At 32.0% G+C, this 20,140-nt stretch overlaps 2 protein-coding genes across 2 annotated transcripts; both read left to right on the top strand.

Moving 5' to 3' along the window:
* The first annotated feature begins 1,577 nt into the window (after window positions 1-1,577).
* On the top strand, window positions 1,578-8,601 carry LOC133316390 (uncharacterized). The gene is made up of 15 exons (XM_061518130.1): window positions 1,578-1,654; window positions 2,432-2,589; window positions 2,697-2,805; window positions 2,893-2,975; window positions 3,395-3,458; window positions 3,565-3,682; window positions 5,466-5,620; window positions 5,797-5,848; window positions 6,698-6,763; window positions 6,876-7,007; window positions 7,348-7,385; window positions 7,500-7,550; window positions 7,815-7,982; window positions 8,092-8,204; window positions 8,473-8,601. The coding sequence occupies exons 2-15, from the start codon at window positions 2,465-2,467 to the stop codon at window positions 8,591-8,593; spliced, it is 1,395 nt and encodes a 464-aa protein (XP_061374114.1). The 5' UTR covers window positions 1,578-1,654; window positions 2,432-2,464; the 3' UTR covers window positions 8,594-8,601.
* Window positions 8,602-11,457: 2,856 nt separating this feature from the next.
* LOC133316395 (uncharacterized) lies at window positions 11,458-15,655 on the top strand. Its single transcript, XM_061518136.1, has 7 exons — window positions 11,458-11,681; window positions 12,223-12,289; window positions 12,380-12,435; window positions 12,539-12,628; window positions 12,729-12,868; window positions 14,574-14,628; window positions 15,090-15,655. The coding sequence occupies exons 2-7, from the start codon at window positions 12,223-12,225 to the stop codon at window positions 15,306-15,308; spliced, it is 627 nt and encodes a 208-aa protein (XP_061374120.1). The 5' UTR covers window positions 11,458-11,681; the 3' UTR covers window positions 15,309-15,655.
* The last annotated feature ends 4,485 nt before the right edge of the window (window positions 15,656-20,140 follow it).

The raw sequence follows: 20,140 nt of genomic DNA, 5'->3' as shown, positions 1-20,140 counted from the left end.
AAATAATCTATTAAAATTCTTTGAAATCTCAACTCAATACACCTTCTAAGATTAATGGCTTACACGAGAGCTTGTGAATTGTGAGAAAGTTATTTATACCAAATTAAGAAGTATCATTATTATTATTATTTTGGTATACCGAATCCTAATTATCTGTTTAAGACAAGGCGTCCACAAGATATCTCCATAAGCTTCAAGATATATTTGATAAGAATTAAATTCAGATTCTTTCTCCACCTACTAAGTCTATGTTGCCAATTGAAATATTCTCGTCTATATAGCACGACACGCACCTTTTTGGAAAATTTGCGTGTCAGACACGGACACACTCCGACAAGCTCGGACACGCGGTCAACATTTGGGAACATGCGGTTAGCTCTCCGACACGTTTTTCGATACGCAGTCAATTTTTTTCGACACGCAATCAACGCTCGGACACGCTCGACCACGTTTTTTTTTTTAATCTTGATTTTATTTTGTTAACTAAATATAAAAGAAATAATTTATAAATTAATTTTTTTCTGTTATAAAATTTGAGATGAAAAATTAATAAAGTACGAAAAATTATTTATATTTATATTTATATTTATGTTATGAAATTTAAATATTTGATTGGTTATATGACTTATTATGGACTCTTATATGTATTAAATATAAATTATATTATATATTAAAAATTTTATTTAATATCAAAACGTGTCCCAACGTGTTGAAATATGACTTTTTTTAAAATTAACGTGTCAGCGTATCGTGTCGTGTTCCGTGTCCGTGCATCATAGATTCTCGTTGAGTTAAGAAGTATCATTTTCGTTGTAATTTTGTATTGCTATTTTTTTATTTATTTTTTGTCTTTCCCATATACGCTGTTCCTTAAATTGTCCTTGGACGTATTATAATGAGGCCCAAAGGGCCCTTGGATCGTGCTTTTGGATAATTCAAAAGGCCCTTTCCATACCATTGAAGAATACTAGTTTTCTAAAAAAAAAAAAAAGAATACTAATGGTCATGCTAATAGCGCCAAAGTGCAGAACAATAAGCCTTATTACATTTACTCTTGTCAAGTTCAATATTAAAAAGGGTTGTTATTAAAAAGGGTTGTTTATGTCAATGGTATCATGTAATTAAATTTTTCTTTTTCTTAAACTAAAAAAATAAATTTCTTTTTCTGTTTTTGATCTCTGTTCCGTCCAAGTTTTCATTTGATTATGTTTTAATTCATACTAGTCAGATCTTCGTGAAGAGTGCTACGTTAATTGTCATTTAGTTTGCTTGCAAGTTTGTGAAATTCCCAGTCCATTATCTAAGAAGGGAAAACATCCATTTATAATTTTTTTTACAAATTTTTATAAATTAATATAAACTAGTGTACTTCCAACAAAAGTATATAATATAATTTGTAAAAATTTATAAATACAACGGTCTCAATTAACAAAATCAAATATAATTACCAATTCAAAATATTCCATTGAGAGATTCTTCTTTTGAGAAAATATTCCATTTTGAGCAACAACCAACCGCCGTAAGCAAATAAAGTATTAAATTCTAAATAATCAAGGATACCGAACACCCGTGTGACGTGTCTCGGGCTTCGAGGAAATTCATTTGCGTAAACAGTAGCTACCTTCGTTCTCTCCTCCTCCTTCCACAACCACAGGTACCAACCAACACACAAAAACACTTTTTTTTTTTTTTTTTTCTGTATTCTTTGTATTATTATTTATTAACTAAAATAAATAAATAAATAACTCACTTTATTCTTTGTTATCCTCGAAGAATTATTGGTTGCGGATTGTAACTTGCGTGCTGTTTTGTACTTGTTTAATTTATTGAAGAATAAGCTTTTCATTATTTTCCCCCCACCCACCTTAACGATTCATACAAACCACATGTACGAGTTTATCTGCGATCGTTGCTGTTAGAGAAACGGGGTTAAATTAGCAAATATGGCTTTCGCTTTGTACTGTTCCTTGCTCTCTCTCTCTCTCTCTCTTTTTTCTATTTTATTTTATTTTATTTTTCGTTCAAGGTGAAACAGAGTTATTTTGGAGTGATCTGCTTTTTATTCTGACTTCCATTCTTCAAGGTGTATAAATGTCGTTTAGTATTTACTTCTAACTATTTTAGTTGTGCATCAGAGCTTTTATGTTGGGGGAATCGGTATTTTGCTTTTAAAAGAGAAAATAGTATGCAATGTGTTGGTTTCTTTGGAGTTTTTTAATCTAACTAATTAACCATGTATTAGTCTTGCTTTGTGAGATAATAAGCGGAGGATATTGTTAGAGAATAATATGCTTATGTGAGCTTCATTGAAGAGTTGCTTCTTTTTTACCTTAAAAGAAAAGGAAGACTGCTGTTAATTCAATGGAACAAGCTTTTATCTTCAGGATAATTCATTGTTTGCAGTTATCATTACTGTCTTCCTCTTATATAGGTTTGCCTTTCCTTCTTAAAGAAGGTCAATTTCATGGATGATGGTCCTGGAAAAATAAAGGTCATCCCTGATCATTTTCAAGTTCCAACATCAGGTGTAGAATCTCTTGATAGTGGAACACCTTCAATTGCAGAATCTGGACCTGATAAATCTTTGAGGTATTGTTTCCTCATGGAAAAAAGGAAAAGAAGAAATCAATAATTAGAAAGTCATTAAGAGAGTTTGACTCTATTTGAAATCAATCACTCAACCTAGCTTAGTTTAGGTCCTGGTACCATCTGTGGACTCGAAGAACATTAAGGGCTGCTTTCATGTTGAAATCGTTTACTCTTCCTGGGCTGCCATGGGGCCTCAGTAATGGTGGTCAGGAAAAGGTTTGCATTGAGAAGCTTTTGCACATTGCTCCTTTGTCATTGGTGAAGGTTCTCTTATATCTTACCAAGACAAATTATATTTTGTAGGTTGAGCTAACAGCTGCTGAAGTAGAGTCACTTCGATCAGAACTTGCTGATATAGAAGAGAGGGAAGCTCACTTGAAAGCTCAGTAAGCGATTCGAACTTTAAACTATTAGTCAAATGGCAATTTTCTGTGGGTTACCTTTCTTCTTGTGTTTGTTTATTTCTCTATTGATAAGATTACCAAAGACATTGTATATAACAAATTCAAATGCTAGCTATAGATTTGGAGGCTAGACATGTGTGATTGTTTGAGTAGTAGGGAATAGGGATTAAATGAGGTTTGATTTCCTTTTTCTTTCATTGTTCTCCATGTCACTCCTTAATAATGACTTTTCCTGCTGTAATATAAGGCAGGTTCTCACTGTTGGAGGTTGAAATTGCTACATTGAAAAACCAGGGAAATTTAGTATTCAATCTTTTCCCTACCCTTGGGGAATTTTTACATGCCTTGAGAGTCACAGATGTGTTCTGCATAAATAATTTTAATATTTTTGTTTCACACAGGTTGGAGAATGTTGATGAAATTTTGCGGTCAGCTCGTCTCTGTGGCTATTTATACATTCGAACTGTACTGACTGTCCAAACCTCCATTAGTTTGCCTTGTATCAGTTTGTTTCGTAATATTATTTACCTAACAGGTTTAGTACTAATTTGCTTTTGATTTTTCTCTATAGAGATGGACAGCACTTCCAGGCGAACCTCCACCTATGGATGATACTGATATAGACGATTGGCTTCCTCGCTTTGTTGTTCTTCACGGTTCATGTCTATTCTTATATTTGCTGTGTACAGGTAATGTAGTCTTCTTTTGCTACCAACTCCTATTAATCTTGTTAGGTTTTCATTTTTCATATTTATTTTGTTTTCGGATTAGTGTATTCAACTTTAGAGAAGTGAATATGTGTTCTTTATATCTCCTTTTGCTCTTTCACTCCTCTCTATTTTTTCATTTCTTACTGGCTTATTAATATATTGCGTAACTTATATTCTTTTGGTGCATATGTTTGTGTTCGTCCCAAATCTTTAATGCTAATCCTGGAATGCATGTAAGAAAATTCAATGACAAAACGTAGAATGAGGAAAAAAATTTATTTAGGGTTATTGATTCTATTTGTTAATGTACTTGATATGAATTGTATGCAAATTTTGCTAAACATGCAGCACTTCAACTGTTTTAGTCAATGAAAATTTTGTGGATTGACATGTTTCTTGATGTTTGTTTTTACTATGGAGTAACTTGATCTTAATTTTCTAGTTATATGTATGATATTACTTACCAGAACATGTAGATTTACTGGGCTTACACTTCTATTTTCTGTAGATAAATTGCATTTATGCTTTTCCCATTTATGGTGGATGAGATAAAACTTCCTGATTGCCAGATTTACGCGTTTCCTTTTTTATTATTTGTTTTTAATATATTCCTAGCTATTATGGAACACTTCCTGCTCACTACTGGCTAGTTAATTTTGCAATACTTGGTTTGTGTTTGTCTTTGTCATTGACTTTTATTCTTGAAAATCGACATTTCATACTGAAACTTCTTCCGTTAAAGATGTCTAATCAGAAAACCAACACTTCGAAAATATTTTGTACAGGAAAAAGAAAAATAGAAAAGATTAAGTAACTTTCGAAAGGTCCAGTAATATCTTTTTAATTAATATCCGTAACAGACATGAAAGCCCAGACAGATCATATGTCCTGCCAGAGTAGGGGCACCAAGGGAAGTACTTTGGGATATGACTCCTTTAAAATGAACTTATTTTTAAGGTGAGAAAATAAGAATGCATCTCTCCTTGATTTAATTTAAAGTGAATCGTGATCTTAAGTTACTCATGGGTGATACACTTCTACTGGTTTGCTTTTGAAACAAGCTCACTTTAGAGAAGCCTCTTACGTAGTGTTCTGGACTAGTCGGATGGCCTTGCCCGTCCAGTCCCTATGGCTGCCCTGGCAAGGCCACCACCACCACCACTTAACTCGTAGAGCACATGACTTCCCTGTACACGTGTCCCCTCACGTCTCCCATGCATACATGACCTTTTACAAGTTAGGGGTCACACAGTCTCACACCCTAGTGGGATCCGCAGGGCTGAAAATGGTTATGACATCACGCTTTACGCACCGGAGGGAATCTCCTCCATCATATATAAAGGAACATCCGTCTCTCCAAATCTCCATCTTTTCCATTCGCCTTCTACTGCTATTACTATGCAGAAATCCTTCCTCAAGCCCTAAACACACCTCTCCCATTCAATCTGAGACGAGTATGGTAACCCTTTAGAGTTCTAGTCCAAACCATTGTCTCTCCTGTCTCTGTCAGATCAACATATTTAACCCATACGGGAAATAGATCTCCATCTTCATTCTTTGACTAGTTCACCTAGATTGGTAGAAAAAACTTTCATGTCATGAACCAAACTGTCAAAATTTAGGCCCAAGTTTGGTTTTTACTAATATCTTTTAACAAAACTAAATGTGCACCCATGGTTGGCTCTATCAAATATATTTATTCTTAAGCTTTCAGATGACCGGCTTTCATTTACAATTCCTGATGAAGGGGGAAAAATTGCAGATCTAAGTCCTCTGGACTCAACGCTTCTATCTGATATTGTTGAAGTAGACAAATTACCAAGTTTTAAGCGTGAAGATGATGAGATGCGATATGCCTTTTATATTTTAACACGACATGGATTACGATATGAATGCTCAAGCAGTTCTGAGATGCAGGTGTGTTAACTTAATTGGTTTCTCAGAGGTAGTTTTTTTATTACCTTTCATAGTCTGAGCTGATACTAAGTAATTTACATCCTTATTTTTTGATGATGAACTTCTAACTTCTAATCACATGCAACACACATTGTCATCATATTAAATGACAGTTCCCTCCATTATTCTCCTTTCAGGTGGACTCATGGATATCAGCTTTACAATCTGACTGCAAATTGGAATCTGATAATACATCAACTCCCAATGGTTCAATAGAGACGTAACATATTTTACACCTTGTTTGATGAGTTCAAGATGGCTTGAAAGCCAAGCTACAAGTGTAAATATGGCACTAATGCTATGAACTCTTTTTGTAAAAAATATAAAAATAAAAATTCTTGTACATACTACATAAGATGGCAGTAATTGAATAGAGACCGATGATTTGTTTGTCAGTCTCGGCTCATCCCGGGACTTGATTGACCCATTAGGTTTTAAACTTGTAAACCTTGCAATGCTGGTGATCTTCCATGTATATATATATATTTTAGCATTGGAATCTTAAATTAAGTTCTTATGCCTGAACATTTAGTGATATGGGTTGGGTTTGATGATGGATCATTTAAATAGAATTATGAATATGGTATATGCTGGTGGCATACTTTGTATGCATAATGTCAATTGTTTAAGCAAAGCATGGACTCAAAGAGTGAAAATCAAATATGACGGGAAGACCATTCTTTAGTGAGAAAGAGCTTTCTGGCTTGTGTTACACAACTGAACTTGTTCTTCCCCCCCAATCGACTTCGTCCGTGGGGTCATTTTCTGGAGAACCTTCTTTTCTTTTCTTCCCGTTTAGTGCTTCTTATTCTTTTTGCCTTTTTCTTGTCCACCTTCCATCTAACTGAAAAATATGTTTCCAATATGAAATGAAATGCAATTGGTTCCACTTTCTTTTTATTCAAATAAAAATATATATATTTTTTTAAACAAAAGAATAACTATAAGCAACGCGAGGGACACTAGTGGCATGTACGAATGAGACATACGGCATTAGGCATCACTCTCTCAAACCATCAAACATGACTACTCAGGTTTGCAGGTCTGCTTCTAGAGCCGTGAGGTCCCTTCTCTCTGCTTCTAAGGGCTCTCGTTTTTACTGTGGTACTTCATGCGTTTCCCATGTTCACTCTTCTTAATCTCACACTCCTTTTGTCTCATTGTCCCCCAATTCACTGTCTCACTCTTCTTTCAATTCCCATCATTATCTTTGCAGAAGGGCGTGCGGTAGGTGCTGCAGTTTCATTCACGAGTAAAGTGCCTTTTTTGGCTTCAAGTTATGCAAGGGCCGGTTCAGGAAGTGGACCCGGATCATGGATTTCAGGAGCTCTCGCTCTTCCCGCTGCAGGTTTCGACAATAATAATGTCCTTCTTCAAAAATAAGACATCCACTTTCTGTTTCTATTATCTGGCAAATGTATTAAAGTACATACATGAAGACTGAAGATAAACAAGTGCATTATGAATTGCCATGTCGTGTCCTGCATACTAGTTTGACAACTACAATTTATTGTCGTGTATTTCTCTTAAATTGCATGTTATTGAGAAGGAGATAAAGCCTCGGGTGTTTAAAAATGTAATATTAGATAATCTGGTTTTGTTCTATAAAAAATGCAATTTTAGTGTGCATCTACATATATTCATATCTTAAATGTTTCCCTTTATTTTTCAATTTCTTTGTCTTGCAGCTTACATGCTCCAAGATCAGGAGGTGCATGCTGCTGAGGTATGTTCAATATTTCTCTAACTGCATCTGCGTGTCTATTTTCAATTTCTTTTCTTTCTTTTTTCTTTATATGATTCTTATGTGCAAATCATGTGTTCATTTTTCCCTGCTCAGCTGGAGCGTACTTTCATTGCCATTAAGCCTGATGGAGTGCAGAGAGGGCTGGTAAATTGAAACTATATTTCTAGCAGTTCTTTATGGTTTTTGTTTGTGAGGCATTGAGTATATAGAATATAACTAAGCGATTATAAATTCTTACAAATTATACTATGTCTTACCGGTAAGACACTTTTGAATGAAATCTTACTTATGAGACAGTGTAATTTTTAAATTTGTACAAAAAAAAAAAAAAAATTGTCAATATAACCCTTCTCATATAATTATATATAACTTTGTTTGCACCTGGTGCCATAAATGTTTCTTTTGTAGGTTGCAGAGATTATATCTCGTTTTGAGCGGAAAGGGTACAAGCTTGTGGGAATTAAAGTATTAGTTCCTTCGAAGGAAATTGCCCAGAACCATTACCATGGCCTGAAGGAAAGACACTTCTTCAATGAGTTGTGTGAATTCCTAAGCTCTGGACCTGTTGTTGCAATGGTTAGAATTGACTCAATCTTGTCCCTTAGGGATTGAAAAATTCAAAACAACCTAACTTTTTTAATATATTGTCTATCTTATTTTATTCCCCAAAAAAATCATGTCACAGGTCTGGGAAGGCCAGGGAGTTATACCCTATGGCCGAAAGCTAAATGGAGCCTCAGATCCGCAAAAATCAGAACCCGGAACTATTAGAGGTGACCTGGCTGTCATTATTGGAAGGTATTGTTTTTTCAATTAGACATACTATTTTATTTATTTATTTTTGAATTTTCATGTTCATTTTCGAGCATGATCAGACTCATATGAGGTGGCTCTAGTAAAACCATTTTCTGCATTTAAGAGCTAGTACTCGAGACATATATTTAACAAGAACAAACTCTTTATCACGTGATCAAATGGTTCTTGCTCAAGCTAATCTCTTTCTATACATGCATTGTCCATAATTTGGTTAATTGTATCATAATATGATTGTTACACGTACATGCAGAAATACCATCCATGGAAGTGATGGTCCAGAGACTGCCAAGGACGAGATTAAGTTGTGGTTTAAGCCAGAGGAGTTGGTTGATTACACTGGCAATGGGGAGAAGTGGATTTATGGTGTCTAACTGATTCTTTCCCTCACCCATTCAACTTGTGGTGAAGCTTGATTTAGCATGGAGTAAAGAGGGAAGCATAGTTTTTGGAATAAATTTTTTGTGTGAAATAAAATGCAAATGGCAACAATTAGATCGAATTGATTTGGTTCTAAATTCAAATTCAATTTAATCTAACCTGTAACTGTTTAAATTAGAACGAATTTTAAATTTTTTATAAGTATGATATAAACTTTGAAATATATAATAAATATGATAAAAAAATAGTTTAAAATATCAAATATCTCATATTATAAGTTATTACGTTACTGATACTGATAAAATTCATTCTAGATTTAGGTTAATAAAAGAAAACTTATTCAATATCACAATCTTATTCGTACTTTAATTTATATTAATAAAAATTTGTGGTCGATTAGTTACATTTTTCTATGTTCACTAAAATGTATTTTTTAACTCAAATATTTACTAAAAAAATTTACATTCATATATACATTCTATGAATAGCTATAAATTGTACGTTAATTTTACAAATATATAAGTATCAAGTTTTTAATTTATTATTTTTGATTAAATTGAAGGGTCTTTTATCACCTAATTTTGTGTCACGATGCACCAAGGTCGTTGATAAATTGTCAATAAGCTGTAAGTTTACCACAAGCAAATTGAATGTTAAATTTGCCGAATTGCCCATCATACAATGAGTTCTCACTTTCAAGGATTAATTTCCATATGGACTTATAATTGGAAAAATGCTCGTGTAATTTTTTTTATACAGATATTTGCCTATATTTTGATTGAACAAAAAATTATCAAATGCCACGTTTTTCGTTGAGCATTTCATAGTAATAATTTCCTAAGTAATAACAGAATCCTTCTTTGTATTTTCGGATTAGATTTGTTTCTCAATAGGAATTTAGTAGGTTGATGTAATAATGAATTAATGAGGTAATGATATAGATCAAAATTCTACAATGGAATCAACGTAAACGAATATTAGCACGGTGACTTCCATGTGGTTGTATTTCGATCGAGTAACATTTAGGTGAGAGAGTATAAGAAATGTGCATGTTCAATTATAGAAATGAAAATTTATAAAAGAGTGGTGAGCCTGAGCCTTAACCATTTTATCTCATTTTAAAGGTGTTGAGCATCGTAATTAAAATTGGGATTCTACCTAAAATCGGAAGGAGGATAAAAAATCGTAAAATTCTAACATAAAAATATCGTAAAAAATTGTAAGAGCGTAAAAACATTTGAAATTTTAATGAAATCGTTATGATTAAAAAAAATCGTAAAATTACAAATTTAAATAAAAATTTTAACTACCATGGTGTTGAGTTTAGCTGCTAGAATAACTTTAACCGGTGCATTAAGTTAGGCTAATAAAGCGAGTTCCGAACATAAGAATTGCTTATAATAGAAAAAAGAAAACTTTGCATTATGTTGTTTTCTTTTATTACGGTCAAAACAGATATTAAAATTGATAGATAATATTTTTAATAAGTAATGACACAAGCACAAAATTGACTTACAAATATCTTATTTGTAGGGCAGGATTCAAATATTAAAAAAATTAAAGAATTTAATTATTATTCTTTTTTTTTTGTGAACGAATTTAATTATTATTCATTAGTATTTAGTACTGTTAGTTTACTCTTAAATTAAATAATATATTATTAAATTATGGGGAAAAAATTCTCAAATTATAGAAGAATTATTTTCTTTTATATGTAATCATTCAATTTTTGTGCAGTATTTTTTTATTTTATTTTTAATAAATATGGGCCCCACATAAGATGTGTTTATAATATAAGAAAATTGAAACCAAATTGAAACCCTTAAATTATTTAACCGGTTTAATATCTTATATTAATGTTTATATAGTTAAATTTATTAAATAAGTTATCATTTGATGTATAACATCAAAAGTAAAGTTCACTTTGTTTAAAAAAAAAATCACTTTTTATTTATGTATAATTTTATTTTATTTTTCAATTATGAGATTTTGAGGGTTGCTTGCTATCCCTAAATTCGGCATGGACTATTATATTTCTTCCCTAATTATTTTAAATGAAATAATAAAATTTGGTTTTTTTTTTTTATAGTGAACCAGAGAGAATAAGAAAAGGTTACACGAAAGCACCGCGGGCGCGGTGTGCAACTTGTAAATCCAGCGAGGACTTGAAACAATTTTAAAACAGGTTAATTTTAAGATGAGAAAGTACGGTTTATTATTTGCCTCGGTGGAAACAAAATATCATATTATCTTAGGGCTTTGTTTTTCTCCAAATTACTGAGAGTAGAAATAATTTTTCTACGTACATATATTTGTAGTGGATTTCACTTTCACCGTTAAAAAAACAAAAAAAATAAAGAATTCATTTTTCTATAGATAACTTTTTTATATTGAGTCTAAAATGACGTTGTTTTAAAGTAAAAATTAAAATATTTTTATAATTATAATTTATTTCCGGGTTATAATAATTTTTTATTATAATTTTTTAATTTTTCAACTCAAAAAGATATCACTTTAGGAGTAAATATAAATAATTTATCTACATTTATTTTTAAAAACATTAAAGTCAAAAACAAAATATGTAAATCGATATATAAATGGCGAGAAATATTTTCTCCAACTTATTTCCCCCTTATCTTATAAAGGGAGAATGGATCCTCCGATTGTAATGGACAGTTTTGTTCACGTTTGTATTTGATTTTTTTTATTTATTTATTTTGATAAACACGTTTATACTTAATTCAATTTAATCAATTTTTTGTATTACTATATTTATGTTATGCCACGCGTTATATATATATTTAGCATAATACGCGTTACATTTTTAGTATAGCAGTGTACTACATAACCGTCTCGGGTTCGGGGGATCCAAAAAGAGATCCGCTGAACTCACCGCCATCTACTTAGCATATATACGGAACCTTACCCTTTCTCCTTGTTTTAGTTTCTGCATTGGATTCTTCTTCTTCTTCGCGTTTTTCTGCATTTTATCGTCGATTCGAGAGGAACAAGCAAAACCCTAATCAAGTTCGGTGCGATTAAAACTTCATCTCTGTTGTTGAATTTCATCTTCGCCGAAGAGTAAGCCTTTTTTCTTTAACGTTTTTCTCTTCTTTATACATCTTTTTGCATCGAAAATTTGAATCTAAGGTAACAAGTTTTACCAGGAAGCGGATATTTGGTTCTTTCTCTATTCTTTTAAATCTGTTAGGGAAAAAAAAAAAAAAAGACGAGTCGAAAATCTTTTTAACGGTGTTGATGAAAAGGTATCAATTTACTGTGTTAACTTGATTTTTTTTTTGTACGATTTTGCTCGAGCAATTTATGGTTTTCACTGAGGGGACCTTATCGCTTGCTCCTTTGTTTGTATTTAGAGTACTGTATTCATTCCTTTATCATATTTCTTTACCCATGTGATGAATAATTGTTGAATAAACTCGATGTTTGTTGCTTCTTCACTCTTTCTTGAAAAATCTTGGTGTCTACCCATGTTTTCTTTCGTAAATGGACTTGTTTCTGTTCGGTTCTTGGTAGCTGATTTTGTTTCTAGGTTGGTAGTTTTAAATTATTATGTTCTGGGATATTTATAGTTGTTTGTATTAACTTTTCTATGCATTATTAGATGGCAGCCAAACCTCTTACAACCGCGGCAATTGCGCTTACAGAGAAGAAGATGGCCATGACACTAGGTGCGCTTAATAGAACCTTTTGAAAAGCCCCTTTTCTTTCTCATATTCTGCTTGACATATCTAATATTCATCACCCCATGATATTAATAGATGATATAATCAAAATGTCTAAAAATAAGAAGACCGGGAAGCAAAGAATGGTTCTGGTAAGAATTTGTTCTGGAAAATTGTTTTCTGTTTTCTGGTCATGTTGTTGCGTTGTAACGCTCATGGTGGTTACCATCTCACTTGATTCTTATACCGGCACAGAACAAAAGCCAAAAGTTTTCAAACAATTTTACTCAAGATAAGTCTTCTAAGGTACGGCGTTATATGGAGTCAAGATCATCTCTTAGACAGGTGCGTTAGTTTATGAAAAGCATAATCATTTGAAATTTCTTACTTGTATTGTTTTTGTGCAATTGTTTCTAATATTTTCATGTTTAAATATTGTCATCAGGGGGCTCTTGCAAAAAGAAGGACTAATTTCCTTGGAAACCAATTTCCAGTTACAGCTGAGATTGCAAGAAAAGCTGTTACTACTCCTCTGCGCTTTAGAGTTTCTAATCGCAATAGGGTGGCTAACTGGAATAAAGCAAGGTATTAATCTTGTTCAATTGTAATAGTTGGGAGCTGAACATTTAACTTTGAATGATGTTCTTGTGTGTTGTGGCATTCGTAACAGCATTTGTAAATTGATTTTTGCATTATTGCAGGTAAAACATGGCCCCACTTAATGTGCCTTCCATTTTTTTTTTTCCTCTGCAAAAGGAGCCATTTGACATCATGAATGAGGGCCAGCCACATGTTATGGAATTCTGAATGCTTGCATATAATCTCATAAATCTATTGTGCCAAATGCATCATGGTTTGAGTGGGTATGTTGAATATTACCATGGATTCATGCTAGATAATTGGAGTTGGTTGAGCTGGCTGGTGATGGAAATCAATTTCTTGTTAGATGGAGTCTGGTTCACTGGAAACACGTTGCTAGAAACAATAATATTCTTTCTGAAGTATATCATCCTAGTTTGTGAAGGAGGGTACCACTGCACCATCTCATATGCACTTAAGTAATGACCATAATGTTGCTAATATATAGTGGCTGGCTCACGTTGAAAAAACAACTCAAACAACTCTGCGTTATTTCAGTTGTTTAGAAGCAAGCATAGTGATTGTGGCACTAACTAACTAAGCATGCTTTTTTTAGAGAATTTAACCATTTTGAAGGTATGAGCTGATGTTAGCATTACATTTATGGTCAATCTCCTTTAGACTACATTCATAGTGAGAATTGCTACTGTTTCTTTGGCTGTTAGTATTCTTTGCGGTTGGGTTGTGATTCTTACTGGTCTATCTATTTGCTATGAACCTTCCCCACTTCAAAATAATATTGGCTCTAAATGCCCGATGGTTTATCCAAGTTGAGTTCATGCTGCAAGGATGCAGGCGCTTGCTATGAAATATGCAATCATTTTTTCCGTGGGGGCATCCATAAATTGCAACATGCCATTTTAATATTTTGTGTTGACTGATAATTGAAAAGATCTCTATGCTCATTGTGTGGAATAAGAAAATATTTTTCTCTGCCCAAGAATCCGAAGTCACTTCACGGGTTTGTCTTTGAAGAAAACTTTTTGTGATTGGCAATGAAGTTAATGAATGGGGAGTTCTTCTTGGTCTGGTGAGCATTGTAGGGGGATGATGATACTGTCTAAGTAATTGTTTCAAGTTCTTTTAGCTTCTGCAGAGGTGCCATAAAGTGGTTGCTGGTGGGGAAATGTTATCCTCGTCACCATGCAGATAAATCTTGCTACTACTATACAGTGATATGATCTTTGTGGAAGCCTTAAAAATCTTAATTGGTCTCTACTTGCTTGACAGCCTCCATGGTGTTATCCAGTTATGGAATGTAGTAATGGTGTTATCCAGTTATGGAATGTAGCAAGTTTAATACAAGTTGTTGGGGGCTAGTACAAACTCCAGATCATGTTGCAAGTGGCAGGTTTCTTTGCAAATTTTAAAAGTTGTTCACTGAGTTGGTCTTCGACTTTGTAGCGAGTGTTGTCTTTATGCTTAAATTATATTCTTCTTTCTTTATAGTTGGATATAGGAAAAATCTGATGGTAAGTGACTTACCTTTCTAGTAAGCGAAAGAATTGAGTAGTGTGTTTCTATTACGATTTACGAATAGTAGCTGGTAATGCTGAGCATCTTGTTGCTGGTCACTGATCTTGATGGAGTATTTTGAATGTTTCGTGTTTCTACACTTGGATTATCCTCTCTCTCTCTTTTTTGGGTGCAGATTTCGAGTTCCTGCAAGTCAGAGAAGGGCTGCTAGTGGAGGTTTTGCTGCCAAGGTGTGTCAGTTTTCTTTACTGGTTTAGTGATTGTTTTCTAGCCTTGAATGCTGTATTCATAATTAGCTGTGTCAACATTCCGAAGGACAGAATGCTGCCAGTGTATGTAACCATTATCAGTGGAGGTTCCATTAAGCTGGCTATGTGGGTTACTGTTCATATTGAATGGGATGCTCTTCTTAGTTGTTGGGACTTGGGGGTTGGGGATTGAGGTTGACATCTTGAAACTGCGAGGGTAAATGGGTTTGTAGAATTAGTGAAGCAATCAATCACTTAATCTTGATTACTGTTGTGGTCCATGTGCATCTCAATTGAAGTCCTGCTTTTAATCTGTTCTCGCTGTTACCTATAACATTTATAGTCTTTTAAGATATCTTACATTTTAAGGTTAACTAAGCTTTCATTCAGAAGTCAGACTCATTGATGTGCATGGCTGAAATATTTTGTAAATTTGTACGCAGAAACCGCTGCCTTCCCCTCAGAAGCAGCAGGAGAACGTGAATAAAATGCCAAAGCAAAGGCCTCAGACGCTGGATTCACTGTTTGCAAACATGAAGGAGCAAAGAATGAGAGTTTTGTCAAGGCAGCATAATACTGTGCAGCGCAATGGAGGTGGGAATCGGAGCAATGGAGGTGGGAATCGGAGGCTCTCATGGGGAAGGGGTCGATTTGGCTACTAATATACTCGTGGGAATGGGAATTTCATGGTGTCACTGTCGCAGCTTATGTCTTGGTCTCTGCTGTATCCTGATCCTAAGTTGATGCAAGTCCAAATTTGCTCGTATGCAGATGCTAAAGCTAGATAGATTTTTTCCCCGTAATTGGAATATCGTTTCCTTTCAATTTGAATGCAGTTTATTGTATACTTGTTTCTTCCGTGGCTTAATGTTTTGATTGTGATTCTTGTTTGTCGTCTAGTCCATATGTGGTTTACACGAAAATCCCAGGGGTTATATTTCATCTGAATGCCCTAATAGGTCGTAGCAGTTGATCTGTACTGTGATGGTTTTGCATTGTTATTATTTAACCACAAGTATATGATGAGCTTTTGCATTTGTAGAGTGCAATGGTCTACTATTTCTATACTCAAGGTAGAAGTGAGTTATACCAAGATGTTATGTGTTTTGTAATTTGCAATAACTTAAAAATGATTAATGGACACCAGAATTTGTATACCAATACACTTGACCAGATAATTACGTAAAATTTTTGGTTAACACAAATATTATCCCCTTAATCAAATAGTATATGGTATGGTACTTCAAATTTAAACGCAAATAGGTATAAAATTGATGTGTAATTTTTGGCGTACTGTACCGTGAGATTAATCAACGGGGAGTTGTCAGATTTTTAACTCTTAAATCTCTTATTAGTAATCTTACTATTATTAAATACAAATGTGATATCATGGAATAAAGAATATATATAACAAACTGATTGCTGATTTTTATTTCTTGTTAAAAGCTTGTGTTCAAATGTGTCCAATATGAAGTTATGTAATTTTAAATTATATCTTAGCTGAACAATTGAATAAAAAATAATAGTGTCTCTAGTGTCATATGTTTAACTCTTTGATAATGTCTGTTTTATAAAAGTAGTTTTAACAATTACAACAACTTTTTAATTTTTAAAATTAAATTTAGAAAATATATTTCAATTGTTTTTATTTTATGTTTCACTTTTAACTTATAAAAAAAAAAACACACACACCAAACAGAAAATGATGTATAACTTTTGTAACTCTTATAAAGTAGTAATGCACAATTAGGAGGATTCAATATTATTATTTATTCCATTGTAACATAGGATAATTGAGAGTCTATGAATAGAGTCTATACATAGATCTTGTACGTAAAAAAAATAAAAAAATAAGACAACGAAAATGATACTTCTTTTATTTTTGTCCTAATTTTCTCTCCCTCTTTCATTTACTATATTTTAGTTAATCTTTAGTTTCATATGAGGTATGTAATTTTAAAAGATTTAAATTATTTTCTAAACACACATAAAAATATGTAGGTTTTATATTTTTTTTCTTATCTTTTTTTTTTAGTAAATCTCACATATTTATTTTTTTATGTTGCATGAGACAACATGCAACAAATTATCTCATACAAATGAGAAATATATTCTCCAATTTTAAATTCTGTTTTAGCCGAACAATGAAATAAAGAACAAAAGTGTCTATATTGTCATATTTTTAACTCTTTAATTTTATTTTAATGAGTGATCTTGTAAGTATGAAGTTTGATCTCAAGTCAGTTTCACATCTTCATACTTAATCAAATTTTCTTATTCCTTCATAATAGCATTAGATCTCTCATAATAATAATAATAATAAAAAATAATTAAAAAGTTATGTACCCACCTTTCATCGAGAGAGAGAGAGAGATAATGAAACTTGGATAACGAAGAAACAATAATATATCGTCATCGCAGAAAAAAAAAAGTGGTATCATGGATAATGACAAAGAAATATAGTTTAGCACGCTAGAAAATTTATAAATTGACAACAATGAGATTCGCGTACCGAAAAAGTTTACACCGTTCTTATACTATTTTTTTAGATAATAAATACATATTTTAACAATATTTTCAGCCAACTAAATTAACTCTAAAGATTGTGTTATATCTTTTACTACGCAAATATCATTACTCAATGAAATGACATACGGTTCAAATTTATAATATTACAACTCCAATTGTTTGATTAAAAACAGATAAACATGTGTAGATGTGTTGTGGGCTAGTGTCGTGGACGGAACACTTTAATGCTTCATACATGAATGGTTCGGTTCCAATTTAATGTCCTTCAGTAATTTAGTCATAAATGCCTAAATCACTGCTGTATTCACAGCGAACACTCCGGTGAATACATAAATGACACTCAACCACCACACTGTATCTATGTCAAGTTGTCAACAGTCATCAACACCTATACCTCGGCGCTAGGTTATACTAATTTACTAAACATATCTAACACTTCGACACCTTTTTTTTTTTTTTAACAACTAATAGAAGGATATGTAGCATGAGCCATGAGGCTCATCCTGTCACACGAGCCTCTGTATTATAAAAATTATGAGTAGAGTCCCATTTACACCCACTTCGTGCATCCTGTCACACGAGCCTCTGTTTTAAAAACTGAGTGAAGGTGTTATAAAAAAAATAAACTGAGTAAAGGATTCTTAATAAAAAATATGGTCTTTGTTTTTATCCCTTATAAAAAAAAATAAGACCCAATTTAGTTATAACTTTTGGTCCTTCTACAATTTCAGTTCATTGAAACTATGATCCCTCAGAAATTTAATTTAGTCCCTAAAAAAGGATTAATATAATTATTTTTTTGTAAGAGATGAAAATGGTGATCATATTTTTTTGTTAGGGATCCAAAAGAGTCTTTACTTAAAAATTATTTTTAAATTATTAGATAAAAATAAAATAAAATTTGTTTGATAATGTTTATTTTATAAAAGTAGTTTTAAAATTTTTTTCTATTTTTTTAATTTTTAAAATTAAATTTAAAAAATATATTTCAATTGTTTCTTTTTTTATGTTTTGACTTTTTTTTTTTTTTTAAAATACACAAAATACACATTTCATTAATTACTCTACAAAATAATTTAAAACAAAATACAATTAACCAAACTCATAAATTATCTCTCATTTACATATATTTAATTGATAAAATACTAATTTTAGTGTCGAAATATAAGTAATATCCCCTTCCACCCACACCGGAAACTTACAAAGAAATTATTATCAACTACCGTGAAAGGAGACTATACTAATCAGTCCAGCAAACTCGCACTGATAAATACGTATATGTTAGAATCTTAATTATGCTAATTAATTAAAGTCAAGTTATAAAAAAATTATTTTTATGAAACTTTTCATTTTGACCTATATATAATTGACTGTAATTTAAAAAATACAAGAACGATTACACTGCCCATATTCATGTTCTTAAAAATCTTCTTTTAATATAGGCTCCAGTGAGAGATTTGCGAACAAGCATTTGAACGGGTTAAAAAATTGCAACTTAAAGAATGCCTATATAGGCTTATATATATATTTATAACTTGATGACAATATATATGTTACATCTGCTTTTTGCTTGGGGTTCGGAACGATACTTGTTTGGACCGTTTAGACAAATACTATTTGAAAATAAGCAGACATTGTGGACCAAGAATGAAAAGATACAAGCCGACATTTAACCTACGTATAAATATGAGAAAAATATACTCTTATGTTATAGGAGACTATTTTTTTCTTTTACACATACATCAATTTTTATATTATTTTATTATTTATTTATTTATTTTTTATAAGTAGGTGAGTCTCACACGTAATTGTGTCTATAACATGATAAAGCTTATCTCTTATTGCATGAGATTAATAAAGCTCTATAAATATCTATTTACCTTGTGGACCAAGAATGGAAGTCACGAGCTGACATTGATATCGTAAATAATATAATATTTATTTATTGTTACACACCCTGGCGTAATATTGCCTTGTTCATCTTGCAAGAGGTGGGACAAATAACTTGTTGAGAGTCTTGAGAGACTCTGGCTTAATACTATTGACTTATCCATCTTCCCAAAAGGGGATGAATAACTTCATTTAGAAAAAGAAATCGCGCGATGCTTTATCTAGACGCATACGTTAAAACAATACTACAAAAATAATACACGTGTTTTCATTTACTAATTTAAATTTACAAGTTGAATTAATTCGAGCAACGATTAAAAAATATACCTTGAATTGAAACAACAACTTAAGCTTATACGTTAAGGCATGTGTTAAGAAATAATATATATATATATATATATATATATATATATATATATATATAATATTTTATATCTTATTCTTTTAAATTGAATTTATTAGCTCCGAATATTTAAAAAAATTTAGTTGTATCAACAATAATTGGTTTAAGTAGCAAGGAATTTGTTTCATTCAATCAAAAGTTTTAAATTTTCTTCACCAAAAAAAAAAAAGTTTTAAATTCGTCTTAAAAATGAAGAAAATAATTTTGAAAGAGTCATTCCCTATAATAAACATGATAATACATAAATTGAACTAATCAGTTAATCAATTTCAATATATATATTCAAGGAAAAATGATATTAAATCTAGAAATATTAAGATTACTCATTTTCTCAATGCGTGCTTTGAAGAGTTCAACAAAAAGATTTCAGACTAGTGGTTTGTGTGATAGTGGTATTGCTGGCATATTGATTGAATAATAAAAATGAGACTCATTGCTTACCAAAAAAAAAAAAAATGGGACTCATGTCATGGCCAAACAAGTATATCTGATTTTTTAATTTTTTATTCATTCGATACCATTAAATTGTTGTGATGTGACTCATTTCTACCGAGAAATACTAAGTCGTCTTGCCTCGCGATTTACACATATCTGAATCGGATTAAAATCCAATTTAGATGAAGACTAATATTTACAAGTCAGTTCCCTTACCAATCGGTAAGAATATTGTGA

Source organism: Gastrolobium bilobum, unplaced genomic scaffold, assembly GCF_033153095.1.
Source record: "Gastrolobium bilobum isolate Gb01-03AN ecotype WA unplaced genomic scaffold, APGP_CSIRO_Gbil_v1 utg19495, whole genome shotgun sequence".
Classification (NCBI taxonomy): domain Eukaryota; kingdom Viridiplantae; phylum Streptophyta; class Magnoliopsida; order Fabales; family Fabaceae; genus Gastrolobium; species Gastrolobium bilobum.
Note: the sequence above shows the minus strand (reverse complement) of the source record. Positions and strands in the feature narration are given on the sequence as shown.